The sequence below is a fragment of the Toxotes jaculatrix genome, chromosome 4 (genome assembly GCF_017976425.1).
Source record: "Toxotes jaculatrix isolate fToxJac2 chromosome 4, fToxJac2.pri, whole genome shotgun sequence".
NCBI classification, from domain to species: Eukaryota; Metazoa; Chordata; class Actinopteri; family Toxotidae; genus Toxotes; species Toxotes jaculatrix.
Genome location: NC_054397.1, coordinates 29,093,259 through 29,115,274, shown reverse-complemented (window position 1 = coordinate 29,115,274; position 22,016 = coordinate 29,093,259). Strand labels below are relative to the sequence as shown.

Below are 22,016 nucleotides of genomic sequence, written 5' to 3'. Positions count from 1 at the left end.
AATTATGTCTAAGAGGGTAGAAACAGTCAGACAGGCTGTGAACAAACCTATTTTAATCTATAGTATTTCATCTAAAGCACCTGTGAGGAGAAATTAAATGTTACCACAATGGAAGTGTAGGTTAATGTCCCTTAATGTATAATAAATTGTGGGGCCATGACTCTGGTACACAGGAGGTTTGCTACAACCAGATCCAAGCAGTGAAGAAGTACAAACAGTTCTGTTAATTCATTTTGTTTTCCTTCAGTGTTTTTGGACCTGAGGTTCAACCTGGCCATGTCCACTTGTACAGAAGAAATATTAAAATCTAAGAAAGAAATATTACAGTCTAAAGCAAATATCAGTAGATGCCTTCATTTCACTCAAATGAGTTTTTCCTTCAGCACAACACTAAGGACAAAAAGTCAGTTTACACAAAATATATCTCAAATCAAGCCTCCAAGGAAGTGAAGAGTGGCAGCTAGTGATTTTTTTTTTTCTCCTGGGTGGAGACACACAATCATTGTTGTCATCAGCCTTGGTGCACTAAGCTTTGATTCCAGCTACACAGGACTGTTACATTTACTCAGCTACTGAATCAGAAAAGCAAACACACTCCATCCAGCACCTCAGCTTTCTTGCTTCATCTAACTCTCCCTTTTCTCACCAAGCAGAGGGATTTCATTTGAAAACTAAACAAGGCTTGGACTTGAAAAAAAAAAAAAGCATTTAAACATTTAAATTCAACATAAATACTGAATAAAGAATATTTGGCTGGATCAGAAGGAACCAGTGTTGAATTAGAGTGTCTTGCATGGATGGGATATCAGATATGCAGTTCAACTTCATTCATTATTCATTAACAATATTTAGGAATAATAATTTGATAAGAATTGCTGACTCTGCATTAAGGTTTGTGGTTGGAGGGATGCTACATGTGGGCCCTATATTGACTGACCATCATTGAAAATGAATTATTTTGTTGGACCACAACAGCCCTATAAACACGAATGTCTGTCACTGACTGCCTGAGTGATAAAGGTACACCATTGGCCAGCCGAGTGTTGGAGTTTCCCCAACTGGCTGTTGGCAGTTCTCTTTATTGCCTGTTGCCCACTCTCCTCCAGCAAGCAAAGTCTCCCCTCAGGAAGAAGAGGCACATAATCCTTCCTGTCTGCTTAAAAAGAGACACTGCGGTTTACAGTAGAGCTGCAGTGACATGGTCACACAAACAGACACACACTGAGGAAAGACAGAAAAGAAGATGGAGGGAGGAAAAGACAAGGAGATTTTGGGGGAGAAGGCTGGTGTGTTCTCTCACTTCACCTAATATGAAACATACGTGTTCTTCATGCTTACGTGTGTGTGTGTGTGTGTTCTTACATGTTGGATGATTTGTAGGTGTGGAAATCTCTAAAATGGATTTCACTTTCCAGCCATATTCTGCCACACACGGCTGTGTGTGTGTGTTTGAATGTGTGTATACACTGTCAAATACCAGCACGTATCAACATTCCACATCACAAGAGGTCCCACTCTCTCTTTCCCAGTGAAGTGAAGTGGATTTTGTGACCCACTGCAACATCCACATAGAAAAAAACCTGCACCACAGAGATCTCTGGCAGGAAAATGAAACTGTAGGTATTTAAAGAGTGAATAAAACACATATGTTTAATGGGTCACTTTAAATGTCTATACTTGTCTTAAATGTGTATGATGTCCATTTCATTAACAGACCATCTGTCATGTAATAGCAGCTCATCATATTACACTGCCTTATGTCGTTCATACACACTCACACACTGTGTCAGTCTTCACTGAAAACCCTTCATGCCTTTCCTTTAGCTTAGATTTATTGTGATGGTCTATATAGCACATATAAGTGCACATTCCATATTGAACAGGTCATTACTCTCCGGTAGTGTACTCCACCCATGCAAAAACACACACACACACACACACAGGGACTTCTTCCTGCAAAATCTATTTGGATTTAATCTGCACCAGGATCTGACTCTCGTTCATCATATTGCTCATTCACCAGATCTGAAAAATGAATGGGAGCAAGAAAAGAGCTGAGCACGCAGGAGCTTCCTGTCCGTGCATAAGATACTATGTGTCTGCTTCAAGAGATTTCCTCCACATGAACTATTAGTACATACTCACTGAGCACTTGATTAGGAACACCTGCACACCTGCTTCTTCGTGCTATTATTGCACAGAACGTATAAGCCAGTGGCAGTTGCTCCTGTTCAATCGCTTATTTCTTAATTCTTTTTAATTTTTTTTTTTTGTGACACTGAAGTTTATATTAGTAAATTATTTTAGCAGAACCCTACTATTACTGTCCACCCGAGTAACTGACTGTAACTCATCATTTCGGACAGCATTTTACCCACCTGGAAATCAAATCATTATGTCATATCATTTAGTCTGGTGTCCATCACCAAGTAAATGTATGATGGAAAAAGTCGTCACATCGCTTCCAAAATAGGCCTACATGCAGAAAAGTAGAAAGACAACTCTGCATGCAGAAAAGAGATCCACTTTAAAAGGACGTGGGTCAAGACAGGATTTAAATTACGGGATGATCGGTGAGTTCTGCAAATCAGAAGCAGTTAATTGCGGCTGTAAATATTATTGGAGTAGAGGTGAAAAATCACCGATATGTGAGCTCTGGATGGGATTAAACTTAACTTGAGACAGCAATCATTCCCAATCTCAAGGATAGTTCTCCACTTTTTTCTCTGGCAGAGTACCATGGCCTCAGCTGCTTCACACTGAAAACTGCCCCAGTGCGCACTGATGGTCAAAGGTCAGTGAAGCCAGCACGTCTACGTCATCAGCAGAAGGAACAAGCACCATCCTGAAGTCACCGAACTGGACGCTCTCCACTCCTGAGCTGCACGTAGAGATTCTGTCCATAATCCCAGTGAGAAGAGACAGCCTTGGCTCAGCTACTGAGAACTGTCTCCCAACAAGAAAACTGTGTCACTCACACACATTACACAATCACCAAAAAAAACAAAAAAACAATAGCAACAGGGAACATTACAACACCAGTATTCTCTTTGAAGCTGCTGTTAGACTTTTGGCTGCTCTCATTAGGGGTCGCCACAGTGGATCATCATCCACATATCTGATTTGGCATAAGTTCTTATGCCAGATGCCCTTCCTGACGCAACCTGAGCCAGGGCTCAGGGGAGCCAAGGCTCAAACCACAAATCCAGGGATCAGCGGCCGACCTGCTCTACCACCTGTGCTGCCTTACAGGACGTGTCACAGAAATGAATAAGAAATACTGTTACATGCTTACATTCTTTTTTTCCCCCTTTTTTTCCTAAAGACTAATTCCAAGTGAATAAAAATGAAACAAACTAAACAAATAATTCCAATAATGTAATACAGAACTATACATATATACTATACATATAGTAAACGTACAGGATGGCTATAGATGTAGCTATCCTGTATATATGTTTGGTGGTGGTTGAGTTACAGTGAGAAAACAGTTCCTAAACTTTGAAAGATGTGGTGATTGAGTAGCTTTTGTGTCAAAGCAGTGAAAAGTGATCCACACTGACGGCGGCTGTGCTGACTGTGTGAGTCAGTTCTGAGACAGTGAACTCAGTCCTGAGAAATGTGTGAACCAAATATCATTTATCTGTGAACAAGTCTGGTTTTAGATGAATGTTTATACTAAAAGTATCTTCGCTGCTTTAATCCAGTTTGTTAGACAATGATTGATCATCAACATCCCTCTGTTTTCACAGGATACAAGCCAAAAACCACATCGCGAACCACTTCCTCACGGGGTCCTGACTGTCACAGAGTGTAATGGAGAAGTCATAAATCACAGCATGCTTCATGCAGGCAGACACGGAGCAACATACACATATTTAACGGAACTGTGAAGTTAATCAAGAGAGAATCTGAAAAGTGTTTCCTGAAGTAACACCCCTGTTTACACACACAGCACAGGAAGTAACCTCTGTAAGAATAGACTCCAACGCTCTTTGTGTTTGTTGGTATAAGAATATTGTCTGCTGGAAAAAGGAAAAGGCTGTGCCTACCCTTAACACACACGTAGACAGACACACACACAGATTCAGCTTACTCAGGCAACGCTCTCCTGATGATGCTGTGGACTTGCTTGTAGACATCCAGTTTGGACAGACAGCTGCACTGGGTGTGGTTGGCCACACTGATGGTCACTGGCCTGGTGCCCTGGGTGATCGGCACCGTGATCTCAAACAGCTGCAGAGAGAGCAAAAGGAATGAAGGGTCAGAGAGTGACAGGCTGACTCAGGACGAAGAGTAAAAAGCAGGAATGACAGCACACCAGCAAAGGTGTGGAGGACCACTGCTGTCCCAAAGACACACAGCTGCACAGAGACTGATCAACCGTGGCATGAACCTAGAACAGTGATGACTAACAGTCTTAGCATGGTGCTTTGATTTGATTGGTGGGTGTTTGTTGATGTCCATCATAAAACTTGGCCTTCCCACTCATGTTGCTCTGCTGAATACAACAAATCTACTGTATGTCCACTGATGAACCGTTGGTTGATTCTACATTTGGGAAAGTGCAACAAGGAAAGTGTCTTGTCATATCGCTTGCCAACAAGGAGCCCCCCAAACACCCATCCACACACAGATGCCCCTTCTCCCCCACAGCTGCCCTCTTCCTGTTCTTTTGTTTACACTGAACATCAGTAACCCCACATGAATTCTTTGGAAGCTTCCCCAGAGACAGCACACAAAACTGAGAGCGAGGATAAGGGAGCAGAGTTCCAGCAACTAACAGCACCACCAGCCCTGTGCCACCCTCTCCAAGTTCGGAGGGGTCTATCGCACCAGGGGACGAAGCTCTGCTGAAAATCTTCCAAAAAAGCTCCTGAACCTAAGCCAGAGCGAAGACATGAGGAGGGGGGCTGGAGATGGAACCTGTAGCAGTAAACAGCAGACCTGTGGAAGGTATCATCACCAGATGGGACAGTGTATGATCCAGAGAAGCAGCCAGAGTTTGGCCCCATTGGAATAAAGAGCCTGAATGTACAGAGCTATGTGGACCGCCCATATATTAAGACAAGTGAGGACACACATGTTGAGGAAATAACATCCTTACTTCTGGCTGATGCTAATGGAAAATGCTAATTTCACTATGTTTTGGTTGAATGGCTGATAATTTGTTCCAAGTGATTAACAACAGCACAGAGGATCAGTCACACTGGTTAACAGCTATCTGATAATCTATAAATAGTTACTTGAAGCTGCATTCACTGACTTGGCCAAAAGGGTTCAGAAAACATCAGGCCAAGCAGACAGATACACAGCCACAAGTTGCTATGATGGACATTTTAAACAGTAAACTGCTTACTGACACAACCAGCAGATGCAGAGCAACACTGCCATCACACTGTGTTTCTGCAATATTCATTCTCTTTTTACTCTGTCAGCAACTCTTGAGAAACCTATCTAGATGTTTGTTAGATTTTTTCACTTTTATGACCAGGGATCCAGTTCTCCATGTAACCTCAATGTGTAATAGGCATCCCTAAAAAATGTATAAGGTGATAAAATGTCAGGGTTGTATGTCTGTCAGCTGATCTGCAGATCTTCTGCTCCCTCATGCTCCTTAACACAGTTTCTCCTGTTTTTCTATGCATGTGTCAAAAAAATATATATATATTTATATGTGTAGAGATAGACAGACATAGATATAGATATATAATATTTTTTGTTTGTTTTTTTGAAAGTCATGTTGTGAAAGCCCTGGAGCTTAATCAGCCGAGACTTCAAATGCAGTCAATAAAGGTAGCCCATCACAAGATGCCACTAGTTCACACATTCTTTTAACAAGGACCCTTCAACAAAGGCCCTTCAACTTAGAGTTGAACCTGAAGCTTGGAATCAGTAGATTTTTAAGAGAGCACAGCATATCAAGGATCCTCACAACCATCAAGCACCAAAACACCAAAGTGGAGACAATGAGAAAGAATGTGAAGGATTTCCACTTACAGAACAAAAAGGTAATAAGTAGCCGGGCTTGTGTTTTCACATGGCACTGATGAAGATGCTTACACAAGACTGCTGTACAGAATAGAACAGAAACCATGAGAGCCACTTCATTCTTTCAATCACAGAGTTGAACAGTCTGAATAGAAAGTAATTAGTCTCAATGACTCCTATTCAAGACCCTTAAACAGCTTAAACTGTCTCTCTCCCTCTCATCCTAATGAGGATATCATTAAAGCTGACCTCAGTGTTTGTGACCTGGTGGAGTGTTCACCATGGTTACAGAACACACACAAAGAGAGCTCTTTGAGATCTGAGCGGCCACCACTGAGTTCACCTGAAAACATTTCTTCAATTTGTGGTGGTGTTTTGGCTTCTAGGTGGGTCAAATTCTTCATACTAAGGCCTCCTGCTGCCAAAAAGCCCTGGGGCTTAGACAGACCATGTTTTCCACCAGAGGATGGACCCCCTCCACACTGCTCAAGTTAAAACAGAACTGAATCCCTATGCAAACTGCAGAGCAGTGCTGTTTTTCTGTCCTCATCAGCTGGGAAAAGGAAAAGAAAAGGGTCAGTCTACACATGTCAGAAAACCTCTAACAAGTGGATACAGTATATTTACAGTAAATTTGATTTGATTTTGTAAACTTTCCCTTCTCTCTGTCCTCAGGACACAGATGTTAAGGTTGACTATATACTGTAGCATTAAACTTCTATAAAGCCTAGATACAGTTCTCTTTGCTCACAATATATAATAAAAACATCTTCCATTTTCTGCAGTGGGAGCAGTGGCTCTGCTCACTGCTCCCTTCAGATGTCTGAGCTTCTTACCCTTTCTGTTTTTGCAATAGTTTATCCTATGTCGACAGTAGCACAGTGGATCCAACTGTCTGCTTCTGCTAATTCAAAATGGCATCCACATCTACTTCAAATGTATACTACAACACATACAACTGACTAATATAACTAATTTTCAAATTTAATTAATTATAAAATCCCTCAAAGTTTAAAAGTCATCTAAAAGACTTTTGTCACCAAAACAGTGACACAAATCTAACATCAAGGGGAACCAGACAGACGATGCTATAGGATGACTACAGCTCCAGCAGATGTATAACCCACTGCCTGAGATTAAATCACATTTTAAATATGTTCTCCTGTGTATTTTAAATTGTTAAAAACAGTCAAATTAAATTTATGGTTATAAAAGCAAAGTAGGGAGTGATCTTATTGGCGCCTTTATGGGGTGAGTGTGGGCCCTGGGTTTTTAATTACATCCTGGTTAGATTACAATAATTCACTGCATCCTTGTCTTAGTCAGTACAACCTATATAAAGTTGTTTGATATTTAATGTCTAAAGCTGAAATTTTGGCTGGTAGGTTCATAAAGTGTATAAAATGTAAAGGCTGCCTGTTAGTTTAGATGTTTTTGTGCAACGAAAAAAGCATTAGGACTCGTCTAGAAACCATGAATATGAACAAAAAATATCATTGCCATCTGATGATCAGTTGTCAAGATATCGCATTCTGGATCGCAACACGAAAGAAATGACATTGTTGGGCCTATTACAGGTGGAGAATATCTTAGAGGTAACATATGTGAAGTATTAAAGGTAATACAGCCAACAAGACAATATAGGAGAGTGAAAGGGTGTTAAGGAGAAAGTGCCACGCGAACATGTGCACATTGAAACAGCAGGTATTCAACTAAAACCTTATGCAGAGAACCACCAGACAGACATAAACGCTTAAAGATACTTACAGTCAGTCAAACAGTAAATTATACAGTTTAGCACGACTTCTATTACCTGCTAAGTGTTGAAATCTCTCAATGCCTGCCAGCTGCTTCAAGCCGCTGCCAAAGTAAATCAGCACAATGAAACTTTCAGGATGATGAAACTAACCACAGAATGCTGTTAAAAGAAACAACCACATCTGACTCCTCACCTTTCCATATGTCCCATTTTCAGACAAATTATTTCACATTCAGAAACTCATATGAATTTAGCTGGAGTGTAAATTGCCTATCTAGTTCGCCATAATTCGAATGACGTACTACTCAGCCTATGTAAATCTCCAAACTCCGGCCAGTAGTCTGAGACTGCAGCCAAAAACAACAGTTAGGAAAAACTAGTGGAGAGAAAGAATGTCTTGTGAAACCTCAAAAAGACTGTGCCTCAGCACCCACAGCCTGGCCACCGCTGCCAAGCGAAAGCCTCTCAGCTTCAACCTTGGTCTCTTTTTCTCTTACCTCAACTAAAGGGTGGCAAGCATCATGAAGTTTTTCTTGTGACCCAAGAACCAAACGCCATTGTCCAATTCTCAAAATACACAACAAGGCTGCCATGTAAGTCAGCTTTTTAACTTTCTGAAGATGTTTGCTTTTCCAACAATGGTATGTTCTTTATTTGGAGGGAAAAATGGCAACACAAAAAAACACAAAACCAGTCAAGCAGCATCTACATCTGATCTTACATTCTTTTTGTTTTTATTAAAAAAACAACAAATACAATCTGCACTTGGTCACACTATTGCTTTACAACTTGTGTTAGACACTGACTGAAACATGTAAAGCAGAAGCGCAGGCATAAATAAGCTTGCACAAAATATAAAATATATCCATCCATCTGATGGATGGATGGATGTCTGCTTTGTGGTTTGCTTATAAAAGCAAACCACAAAGCAGACATGCTTGCAGGTGCATGAGAGCAAACTGGCAGTAGAAAGACGGCAACAAATAACAGTAAGGAAAGGTCAGCACAGATGAAGGACAATAAGGTGTGATTGAGTTTTCGTTCTGACAGAGTACTAATTGACCTTTAAATGAGCTCTACATAAACATTATGTATCCAAATGTATGGCACCTCTTTTCATTTAACGTAGAATATGTCAGTGGTAGTATGTCTTCCTCATGAGTGTGTTAGCATATATCAGTTGTCAGAACTGAGATATACTTATCATCACATCAGCATTCACTTGTCCTTGTGTTTGCATTCACCTGCTGAGTAGAAGTCTAGTATTTGCCTTCTTTGTAGCTTTGTTTTGGTCTCCACCAACTTCTGCAAAACATAGCTAGTTGCCTGAGGTATTTGATTTTCTTCACTAGCTAGTTGCTAAGTTTGTCTATCTGCCATTTGGTGTTGTGTAGGTAGAGTACAGTGGATGTGGGTTTTGTCATGTCATGTCATCATCTGCCGCTTATCTGGGTCCAGGCCCAGGTCGCGGGGGCAACTCCCGCCCAGTCCACAATGCACCGAAGTCCTACAGCACCTCTCATTGGTGGTGAGCCCATGGGAAGTGGTGTGGGTTTTTAACAGCTTTATTTCATAGACCCTCTCTATGAGGGATGATAAGAAACAATTCGGTTAAGGTTAAATATTGATTAACGCATGTTTTATGTTTCAGTATGAAACATGGTTGACACACACTTTCACACACAAACACTAATGCACACATATGTGACCATACACACAAGAATGCATTTGCACATGTAGGTATAAACACATACCCAGCCAAACTACATTCAGACACAGCCACAGTCTGGCTACAGTAGACTTCCTGCTCTGATTAAATCAGCTTTAAGAGTTCATCTAACAAAGACGCTATCAACCCAGACTGCCGCTACCAGTTCATTAAATTAACACTTACAGGAAATGAGTAAAGCAGCTGAGCTGAAAACAATAAGCCATCATACACTGCATGAGCCAGTTCATTAACAACAGCTACCTGGAAATGAACTAACCAGCTGAGAGTATTCACCCACTGTTTCCACACAGCTGAGAGGTGACTGAGGTGCACGTAAATTCATTAAGAGTTAAAGCTATGAAAAGACAGTCATATTGCCAGTTACCAGAACTGATTGCATGTCTTGCGTTTTCCATGATGCAAACAAATCCACGCCGTCCACCCTGCCTAGTGTTAGGTTGTTTTTCTGAAGATCAGTGCAATTCTGGCACATCTTGGTATGAAATGACTTCACCCATTGTCTTGCAACAACAAACAGCTGAATTTAAATTTCAGAATATACAAATACAGTAACATGCACACATTGTACACATTTATGATTTTACTTTGCAGTTAACTAATATTAACATTAACTAGCTAGTTTAATGCTAAATTGTAAGTTAGCCTCACCTTAGGCTGTGTTCCTAACCTAACTCTTAAACCATTACATTACTAGGGTTTATTTAAACAAAGTTCACATGCTTCTATACTGTTGACATGTTTTCATCATGTGAAGCTAAACTAGTAATGGATATTTACTGAAGGCTCTGACAGGGTACAAGAAGATGCCTACGTGTCTGTCGCTGTGCCCTTTCAGTTCAGAAATTCTGTGGCTTGTATACATGGGTTTTCAAGCAATGTCCTTAGTGAGATACTCACACAGCGACTTACAACACTCAAGCTTCACTGCAGCACAAGGCCTTGGAGTAATCATTAGATCTCTTAGGAGGTGGTCTCAGAAGAGATGAGTCAGAAGATAGAATGGGACACCAATGCTCTGATAGCATTTGGTAGCTTGTTCTACTATCTGGGAACCACAGTGTAATGAATAAGGAATAGCGTGACAGTGTGGGAATCAGAGACAGCTGACTGAGAAGCAGACTGATGGCTTTAAAAATGTATCACATTGTTACACTTATAACTTTTCCAGAGAAAAAAATGACAGGTGTGAAGAGTCTGTTTTTGTGATCCTGTATGGTTGAAGAATAATGCTGTTTAAATCCTGCTTTGACACAGTTTCTTAGGAGTCAAGCCCTGCAGGTTTACAATGCAGCTGTCTAATATGAGATTTTGCATTAATGTATCTTATCAGGTGTACAGTGCATCAAGTGTCTGGTGTATTTTGAGGAAAAAACAGGATTTTCAGACATGCTACTGTTACACATACAACAACCACAATATGTCTGTGCAAACAGCATGACAACCTGATTTTGTTATGGTAACAATAATTGTGTGGAGGAGCTTCTGTGCATTGAACCCGTGCTGTCAGTTGTTTTCAGTTGTTGGAGCTACCTTTGTGTTTAGCTCCTTTGTGCATCAACTGCGTGCATTATAATTCCCTGAGGAATTTCAGCATTTCATTTTGAGTATATTGGTTTTAATACAGGACATTGTCTGCACTGGAAATGTTATTTTTGGTGCTGTATTTTGATACTTACCTCCTGGCCCAGCAGAGGAGCTGTTGTCTTTAGGTCATCATTGAAGGTTGGCCTGACTACACAAGAAGATTATGAATTCCTAAAGTTGGTCATGCATTCAGTCTCTTTCAACATTTTTTTTTTCCAGACTGCACTACAGTGCACCATGATTACAACTCTGATCACAAAAGTTGCTAGTATTAATTAGTCATACCTATGTGCGACTGTGTCCTGCTACACTATTTTGCAGTTAGAGTTAGGTTTGGAACTGCACTAGAGAGCAGGTCATAGAATAATCAAACTACAAACAGTATTTCCTCTGGGGAGCATCAACCTATTACATCACACACTGTACTGTGTGCATAACAAGCTGTGCTTTGCCTCTTCATCATGCACGTAGCAGTATTTGGAACAATTCTTGGAAAGATGTTATTGAGGCACGTCTTCACTGTGTACTGATGTTTTGCAGTAAGTTTCTCATCCAGCTGGGGGAAGACGTTATACTGGGTGAGCTTCTTCATCAGAAAATGTTTATAGAAAACATGTGCTCTAATATCTACAGTGTCCAATTCTGTGAAGCACTGCTGCGGGTCAACAGCACGCAGCAGGAATTACTGTACTCCAAAGTAAACACAAGCGTTTCATCCAAGACATCAACACCAAACTACTGCTCACATGCCTCAGCTATTTTGGGCAAGATATCATCAGCTTTTGTAGCAGCTTCATGCTCCACTGAGTGATTTATACTTTTCATAACGGTGCTTTTGAATTACGAAACAAATCTTTGTTTATGTGCCCTGGGTGGCAGGTCTCTCAGCTGCTTTCTCCTTACTCCCACAAGAAGACAATTTCCATCTATTTCTTTAATGTATATATAGACTGTGTGGACAGTTAATCAGAGCACAATTCAAGCATTACGTCCCCAGCTGCAAATTAAGTTATTTTCTTGGAAGAAACTCATGAGTGATGAAAAAACTAAATATCTTTGTTTGATTTAAGTGCAAATATCTCATTGGCAATTTTTGGTTCATTTTCTGTCCCCTGAGCGAGCTTACATTTGGGTTACAAGATAATTCAAATGATTTGAAAACATATGCTCATACATGTATATTTTTAAGAGGATTAGGTTAAATGAAAATCCTTCTTTGTGTTTACATACAAGTAAGGTGACATGGCTCAACAAGTATTTTCACTGGCTGAGTTACTGGGAATCAACCCAACACTTTGACTGGCCAGTCTTTTGTAACGATGCACTGCCAAAGCCACACTTTGCTTCTGTTTTCAATATACGTTAGCTAGTTTTTCTTGATAACAGCATTTTCTTCAGTAACCATGTGTCCATCAGTAAATAAATAAATCTTATCACCATATGTATTTCATACATAACTTGGAAATACGAAGTAGAAGACATGGAAACTAAAAAAAACACAAAACATATGACAAGGGTCTCTCTTTCATCCTATTTCTCTTCTCTCGCTGCCTTAGGCTAAAGCTAGGCACAGTCCCTTATTCTGGAGATACTGCATTTGAGGGACTTGTGAATCAGGGACTTGTGATGAAATAGTTGCAAAACAATTTACATTTCCATCAGCCTCAGATGTTAAGTGCTAATTAGCAAATGCTAGCATGCTAACATGCTACACTAAGGAAGTAGAAGAAAAAAGGAAGATTTTTAGAGCTGCCCATTTGCACCACATGACACTCGTGGCATGCTCAGAATGGAACGTGTTCATCCACTGGGGAGCATGAATGAGTTGAGTGCAATATGATTTTGTGTTTTGTTGTGCGTAAGTGTATGTTTTGGCCTACATGACAAGTTGGAGGTCAGCAAAAACATGGGGATTAATTCACTAGAGACCAAGAATTTCCATGGCAGATAATCTGAGCTTAAAGAACAGTGTCATGTTACCTCGCTTGGTCCTGAATCATAAAATCCACAGCATAGTCTTCTTAGTCATGGTCCCCTTGTTATATTGAAACAATATTAAAATCTTTAAATGAACTTGTAATTGATTTATTATTTCACAGTGACACATAAGGCAGTTTACATTCCAGTTAAAACAACCCCAGTCAAATCATTTTCCAGCAGTGGTTTATGGCCCCACTCTGAACAGGGCACACTCAGGAAGAGCCTCTAAACAGACACAGAGAACATGCTGTAAAACTCAGTCTGGCCACACACACACAAACAGACACACACAAGCACACACACAGTACTCCACTGGTCAGACCACATAACAAGCCAATTAAAAAGCAGACCGCATGCTAGTAACTCATTCTCTTTAACCACAGATGTACTCTGGAAACCACTAGACACACACACTCTTTACTCCCTCTCTCTGCAGTTTAACGCTAAGTGTTATAATGAAACATTCTCTCTCTTTCTCTCTCTCTCTCTCTCTCTCTCTCTCTCTCTCTCTCTCTCTCTCTCTCTCTCTCACACACACACACACATCCACACACACACACACACTCCTGGGTCCTCCAGAGCTCCTGCATCTGCTGAGGTAACCAGCTGACATGTCTCTGTTCATCCTCGGTCAGTGTGTTTACACACACTTATGTAACCAGGTAACACAGATAATCTGACAAAGCATTTACATGCACTCTAGTAACCTGGTCACTGTAAATCCACGTATGCATGCAGCAGCTCAGTTAATCAGATTTCTCTTCTACCACAGCTTTATTTTGGAAGCATTTTCACTGCACCCTGTTTGGTCCTGAGGTCCTGGCATTTTTTTAGGGTATGTGTGTACGTGTGTGTCAGAACGGGCTGGGAGGGCAATGAAAGAAGGAGCCAGTCAGTCGGAGCGTGGCTTTCCTCACAGCACAAATGTATCTGACTCCAAATGATAGTAAAACAATCAGATGTGGAAACCAAGAGGTTTAAGAGGCTACCTTTAAATATTGCTCTGTGATGATCTCGCCTTTCATCCAGCTGCTCAGGTGGTAATTTCTCTTTCTGCAGTCTTTTGTCATGAACACATGCACTTGTGAAAAGCTGATCAGAAACACAGTTATATGGCGTTTATATATGGTCACGAACTCGTCATCCTCCAAGAGAAATCTAGCTGGGAAATCAGGTTTCTCTATTCCTCACTACTCCCAACCCCAGTCTCAGTCAGCAGGTTTCTTGTTTACATATCAGCTTACTGGAGAAAGCCTGGTTACCTAAGTGCATGTAAACACAGTGCCTGTGGCAGCAAACACATGGAGACACACACACATACACAGGTTGAACTGGCTTTAAAACATTTTCACTGAACAACCAAACTCTTGTAGCCATGCTGGTAGTGGAGCTCTGGTTAAATGGCCTGTCAGTCCTTTACTTTGCTCTAGTGTGAAATATCATGACAACTATTGGATGGTTTCCCATGAAATTATGCAGAATTCCATCCATCACCACCCACAAGCAGCTCAAAATTTCCAATTGTCCAACTCTTGGCAATACACTTTACCTCAATCTGACTTTCCACAGAATGGTATCTGTAACAGGTCTGTCACTGTTTGTTCAGAACTACCATTAGAGAATGGGAAAAAAAAAAAAAAAAAAACTTATATTGGATGTGTGATGATATGTTCAAATTCAGCAGGCTGTGCCTTTTATGCTTTTATGCTGAAAGAGTATCAAGACATCAAAAATACATTCGTGATTATGGTCATTTTCAAGCTACTTCATAATCTGAGTAGATGTAGACTAAGAGACTAAGAGTTACACTGTTGAATAATTAAACTCTGGGAAAATGGGACATATTTGCAAGTAACATCATCAACAGAAGTAGATTAAAAAGAAAATAAAAATCTGGCAACTACTAGATAATATCATTCTATCAGTAATTACACCACTGCAAGTTTGGGTAACAGTGACCATCTCATTCATTTACATGCAAAACTGAACTGAAAAACAGGCTACTTTGTTCTAAATTACAGGCTGATGGTATTAATTAAAGAAATGAAAAATATGGCTAAACCTCTGAACCATACATTCGACCTCTTCATGTGGAATTTTCAGTTTCCCAGACTTTTCTAAATCCAAGATGCCAATAAGTTTTAATGGAAAGTGTGCTTACAGTTTTGCTGAGGTAACCAGTGGAGATATTCCTGCACTGTTTGTCCTCAGAGTGGCAGCATCCTCCACATCTGTAGACGGACACACAGGGTGGTTTATAGAAGATGTTGGTGGGAGCTCCAAACTCCCTGCCCACGTCGACACACACTTCCCTGGGCATGCACTGAGTCTTCCTCCACTCTGACTCTATACCTGCACACACACAGAAAGTCAGACCACCACCACAGCCATGCAATAGGTCTTTTTTTTTTTTTTTTGCTGTACACATTGACAGTAATACACAAAGGCTGAAAGACACACATAAATTATACACTCGTACACAAACATGTGGTCTCTAAATTTGTATATTCTGATGTTGCCAAGTAAGAGCTGTGGTCAAGAGGGAACAACGTGGGCCAGATCTGAGGTCATTGCAAAAGCATGAGTGCATCAAGATGGAGCCAGTAAGCCACAATTGATGACTGTAGTATGATCATGGATTCTTCCTAATATAACAACTTTAGGCACAAATTTTCCAAAAGTGTACCCCCTCATGGACACTGTGTACACAACATGTGATCACACTCAGCAGGGAGCAAAATAAAGCTAACACAAATCAGACCCAGAGTCATCTTTTGCCAAGAATAACTAATAATAATTAACATTGATACACAGTGAATAATTCAGGATTACTATTTCTTAGTTCATGGGCTGTTTGGGATTTTTGTGGAAATGGATAGTAAATGCATAGATAATAATAGATAACTGCTGCCTGCTGCAGTTAATTCCCCACACTTCTTTCACTGATCAGGATTTTTTCTTTCGCTGCCATATTTCTCAGTTTCAGTTCTGACACAAAGCTCTCATGAGGGTGGGTATCTGACACCCGCAAGCACAAACTCACATACCTGCTCCCAAGAGAAAATAAACACTGTTGGCATTCACTCCAAAGGATATCACTGTAAGACAGCTCCCAACAGTAGGTCTTACTGTTAGGTTACGCACTGTAACAGTCCAGCATAGAGGAGAGTAGTGAGAAAAATACACAGCTCTCCTTGTGCCAAGAGGTTAGAGGGAGAACACACCCTGAATAGCATCTAATCGGACACAACCCTCAGAGGAGCGTGAGTCAATGAAGAATGGGAAACATCCTGCAAATAAAACTAATGAAAGACATTCCAGTGGAATCTATACCAGGAGAAAGACAGACCTGAAAAACAGCATCACAAAGCCAGAATGAAGTGCTGTGCTGGAAGAAGAAGTCCCTGAGATTGCTCGCTGTAATTTACAAAAAGGTGCTGGGAACAGTGATAGCCTCGCTCCGTGCACAACATAAGACAAAGTGAGCAGTGGGCAGAGACGAGAGGTTCCTTCCTGCTTAGATCCATAAGGATGATGGAAGGAACCATCCAGGGTTATCAATCTTGATCTAAACGAGCGTGTATAAACTGTGTTAGGGAACAAAGCAGCAGAAATCCCATCTACCTGAATCCTGAACCTGACACCTGGGAAACGAGCCCACAAAGGTTCACATCAAGACTACAAAGTTGAGGAGCATCTGCTGTCAAGCACTTCCAGTGAGCCAGATGTACAGGCAGTACTGTCAGTTGCCTGCGGTCAGCCACCATTCTGATGATCTCTGGGAGAAGGGCACCCATCACTGGCAAAACTCTTTCTCTTCAGTCTGCTTTCTGTATCGTTGAATGTAAATGTGAGAAGATAACCACCCTTTTACTTTTGTTTAAACAATTTCTAGATGTGACTCTTCATCTGCAGATAGAAAGCGAGTTCACGGAGTGACTGTGGTAAGTAGCTGTGGTGTCTTCAGTGGCACTAATTAAATAGCAGCTGTCCTCCTGGTTCACTGACGCAGGAAAACAACATGACGTTGTCGATGCACTTCTTCCTTTGGTTTTACAACAACAGGTCACTGGCAGTGGCTTTAGTAAAGAAGACTGTTACATCATTTAGTTATTATTACATGTGTGTCAGTCATTAAGTATCATGGCATGTATTTTTATTTACATGGCCAACATACCAACACACAACATATGAACATAATGAGCAAATCAGTACTTTACTCTGTAGTTTCAGCAGCAGAAAGAGCAGGGAGTCTAACATCACATCTTAACAGTTATGAGGATGTAAAGTGCTTAACATGTTGATAATTCCAGTCAAATTTAATATGGCCTATCAAACAAGTCCCTGCTTTTCATAATATCAGTAGCATTACTTTTAATATTTGAATGTTTTTCTAACACGTGTATTGCTTCTTATTCTATTTTAAAACATTAGTGTGATCATACAGTATACTGTATATTTTATCTGGATAAATATGACTTTCAGCCACTGCAGAGTTGCATTTGTCATTTAAAACAAGTCAGAAACAATTTGGATGCCGTGTTAATCTGTCCTCAGCAAATTAATCACAAATAATCTCCATCTTATCTCTGGGACTGTATCTGCATTTTTACTCGGAACAACACTTTACAGCACTTTGTAACTGCTGGTTTTGATAAGTGCTATATAAATAAACTTTATTGTGACTATTTCTTATATTATTACTGTTTAATACTATTCTTATTATCAAATAAAGCATTCGCATGACACTGGCGTTACTTATGATAAAGGCTCCATACCTGTTGTAGTAAAACCAAAGGAAGCAGTGCGTCCCAGCAGCAGACACAGAGGTCACACGTGCATCAACAATGTCATGTTGTTTTCCACGAGTCCATGAATCAGTGAACCAGGCAAACAGCTACCACTTTACTGAAGAAGCTAACCAGTTAATGTGGGTGACACGGAAAGTACCACAGCTACCTGTCACAATCACTCTCTGCGCTCGCTGCCCATCTGTATATGAGGAGTCGCATATAAAACTGTTTTAAAGTAAATAAAAAGGAGATTATCTTTTGGAATTTGTGGCCAACGATGCAGAAAGCAGACAGAAGATAAAGAGAGTTCCACCACTTCCTGGCTGCTGGCTGTCACCTGAAAAGCCACTGACCAATGGGGAGAGAGCCCTGTGACACCAGCCCACACGAGAGCCTTACATCAGACCTGAATCTGAGCAATTCAGCAGCCAAACTGAAAAAAAAAAAAAACTGGCAGTGAAAGAGAAATCCTGATCAGTGAAAGAAAAGTGGAGAAAATCTTAACTCAGTTAAAGACATAACAGTCAATCATATACTGTAAGTACTTAGTCTCTGCACATGTTCCTTTCATTTGAAAACCGGAACACTGTTTATGTGAGATAACTACTTCCACATTTTACAAATTAGACTGACACCAAAGAAACAGACTCAGCTTTATGTGAATTAACAAGATAATATGATGCATATGGTTCTCAGGGTTTGGGGAAAATGAGTTGCAGTCACTGAAAGTCTCTGTCACTACAGCCTTTATGGAGCTCTAACTGATGCAGAAACATTTTGTGACAACAAATCAAACTGTATTATCTCAAAGACCATTTTTCGTTGGTTAATTCAATAAAGTTAATTGCATTTACAGTGCTGATGTGATGACCCAGTTTGTATTTTTCCATGCCTATGTGTGCAAACATACTTTTCAAGACATCCAAGTTGAGGTAGGCAGCAGCGAATGTCGGCTCTTCCGTATCGGCCAGCGGCCTCATTCGGCGAGGCTGTGGCCGCTGAGAGAGTTTGGAGGCCGAGGAGGCAGCGGCAGCAGAAAGCTTGGATCTGCACTTCAGAGCGGCCCAGTATGAAGGATAGATGAGGCTCATCAGTTCATCGACACTGGAGGCTGAACGCAGCTTCTGCTCCATGTCTGGCTTTGGATGAGACTCCTGGAAGAGACAAGAGACACCAAGTTAAATACTCCACTCTAACTGGCCAAGAACACAGGCCAGATTTTTGTGGTGAAACAACAACAACCGAAACAACAACAACCGCAAGCGGAGCTCCATCTGTGAAGTGACACCTGTGTGGCGTTTTGGTGTCAAATGAGTTCATGACGCACAGGTGGGAGGGCTGGTGCAAATGGATGTGAGTTTGATTCAAATGAGGCAGTGCAAAGCCAGTCGTCGGTATTTTGGTGGAAAATGTGTCTAGACGTTGAGCTGGGAACAGACGTCTCAGACACACATCTGTTTCTAATGCGAAACGTAACTTCACTGCCACTTTGGTCATTTTAATAAAAAGAGCAAAGAAAAATGTGCAGCAATGACGGAACAAACGCTTAAAATGTGACTGAGGCTGAGCGTGTACTGCTAAACCACCAGACGCTAAAATCTATATTCAGCTTCACCCAGCCCTTCTGTACTTTGCAGCGCTGCATCTACATGAACTAACAAAGTAATAATAATAAATGTAAAGAAATAATGATTACTTTTTAAAATTCTCGGCACCTTTCCCTTACTGTTTTCATGGGCTTCAGGTGTTTTGCAGGTCACATGTGCTCTGGTAACCTCGTGCTTTATGCACTTGATGTGTAATCAGCACCTGTTTTTGAACGAGCACTTTGTGCGCTGTTTGTCACCACAGATGTAACGGCACTTTCATGACTTTAACAACAAACATCAGTGTTGGAGGAACATCAGTGTGGCACATGGAGCATCAGGTAAGGTGTCCGTGTGACTGGAATCAGAACTGCAGGACAAACAGGATTACAGTGTACACTGCTTTTAAGGCACAGAGTCTGACTGAGCTTTGGTGCTCAGACAGATGCTCAAACACTGTGTGTCGGTTTTGTCTCATCTTGTCATGGAAAAAAAGACGATGCTCATCACAATTACTAAATTAAAATGAACATTAGGTACAGTGAACAACAGAAGTCATGAGGTGGCAGCAGTGTATGTGTGTTAACTGTTGTGGAGGACTGTGTCACACAGCATAGGAAGCAACGCGTAGCTTGCACAAACAAATGCAATACCAGGCATTTGTCTCTCTCTCTCTTTCTCTGGGCATGGCAGCAGTTCCTACATCTTTCCTGCTCCAGTCAGCTCCACCTCTGGGTTGCATCAGCTTACACACCTGCCTCTCATCAGCTCGTCAGCTGCACAGTATTTAAACCCTGGTCCTGTAGCCAGTCTTTGACAGGTTGTTCAGTCTTTCTTAAAACCTCAGGCCTCCTAGCTTGAGTGTTCTTGTGTGTCTTTCTCGTCTGCATGTTTCCTGTTACCTCCTGTGCTCCAGGATCATTCTCACCTGCCTGCTCTGAGATCATCAGACTGCTCACCTCCTCAGACTCACCTGCTGCCTTCCTAGCTGCAAGACTCTCTTCTACCTGTCAGCAGGTGGATGTGATGACAGCACAAATATCACAAATCTGAGCTCATGTTATTCAGAAATCACTGGAATCTGAAGACCTGACTTCTTAAATTCAGACGACCCCTTACTCACACACACTCACACACACATACAGGCCCTGAGGGAGCTGAGTGTCTGAAGTGTGAAAACAGGAGCTGTGTGAGAGGAAAGCTGATACTGCTGTCTGGGAAATACCTGTGGTACATGGTCCCACACACATGTTTTATGGGTAATTTCCCTGCACAGCTCTGTGTCATTCTGAGCACATCCAGCGTTATTGTAATGATTCATAATCTGTGTTGCTATTGACAGCATACACGTGAAATGATTAAAGTTCCAATTAAAGTTTTTGCGGGTAAATGTACATCAGATATTAGATGTGGTCTTCATTCAAGTCACAAGTCTGCAGAAGGAGACTACAAGCAAAGACACAAGTCTTTTAGTGACATGATGCTAGTTCCACTGCACTTGAATAGTACTCTGTTACAGCTGTTTCAATAGTAGCTCAGACTAACCCCCTTCAAACCACTTCAGTGACTGATTTAAGCCAAAAGCTGGTACAATACAGTATCCTCAGCTTTTTGGAGACATTAGAGAATTTTACCAGCAAACAGCTCGTGGAAAGCATACACAAATTAAAGAGCCAAACGTGACTGGGTTATATTTAACCTCTAACCTGTTTGGTTAGTGAAAGGAACTCTGGTGCATTTGCCCATTTCCTGCAGTTTGTTTAGGCTGGTGTGAAAGCTGTCAATCAAACTGTTTGTTTATGGAAATGAAGTGGACAGACCACAGTGTTTCTGATAGTAGACTGTGATTGCAATAGCATGATTGCAAAGCTAAACTATTATTAAATCCAGCTGCTGATTGTACGTGGTTCTGGTCAGCACGAGTTTGCAGATGTTTTCTGATCAGTCAGAAGCCATTAAAGCTGCATTGTGTTGGGCTTATATACTACTGTGTGGTCTTTCATCAAGGTGTTTCATGAAATGCCTTAGTCCATTAACCCCCAGCCCAACCCCCATAATTCTGTACAAGACAACTGGTTTCTGTCCTGTCTCTACCTGTCTGACATTATTTAATAAATTCAAGTCAATTTTCAACCAAACAACACTATTAATGCTGATAATCATTTATTTATTCATCAGTTCTTTCATTCAGGACCAAAGTGCTGGACTGACAGGTGGACTCAGACTAGAATGTACATCTACACCAAGAGATTCATGTAAATGAATGTAAAGTAATACTGAAGTTGGCAGACAGAGGACATCCGCGAGTTGTGTCATTGTCCAATGTTCCAATTCAGTTCACAATTCACCTAATTCTTCTTCTCTGACAAATGTATGGGTCGTGTATGTGAATGTTATCTCACTTCCTGTCCTTCAGTACAATTAGATATTTGCCATTGTACTATTTAAAATAAACAGACAATTTAACGTTCACACAATCAGTCTGACAGGAACAATATGACTATTTGCTGCAAGCAAGGTCGTCACACACACATACACGCACACACACACACACACACACACACACACACACACACACACACACACACACA

General features: G+C 41.0%; 1 protein-coding gene across 2 annotated transcripts in view; it reads right to left on the bottom strand.

Annotated features, from left to right (window-relative positions):
* Positions 1-22,016, bottom strand: part of vegfc (vascular endothelial growth factor c) — a 60,426-nt gene that overhangs the window by 18,802 nt on the left and 19,608 nt on the right. For both annotated transcript variants that reach the window (XM_041037207.1, XM_041037208.1), the window contains exons 2-4: positions 18,750-18,993; positions 15,208-15,398; positions 4,097-4,236 (exon numbers count right to left, since the gene is read on the bottom strand). In XM_041037207.1, coding sequence (XP_040893141.1) covers positions 4,097-4,236; positions 15,208-15,398; positions 18,750-18,993 — 575 coding nt within the window. The remainder of the gene's footprint in view (positions 1-4,096; positions 4,237-15,207; positions 15,399-18,749; positions 18,994-22,016) is intronic.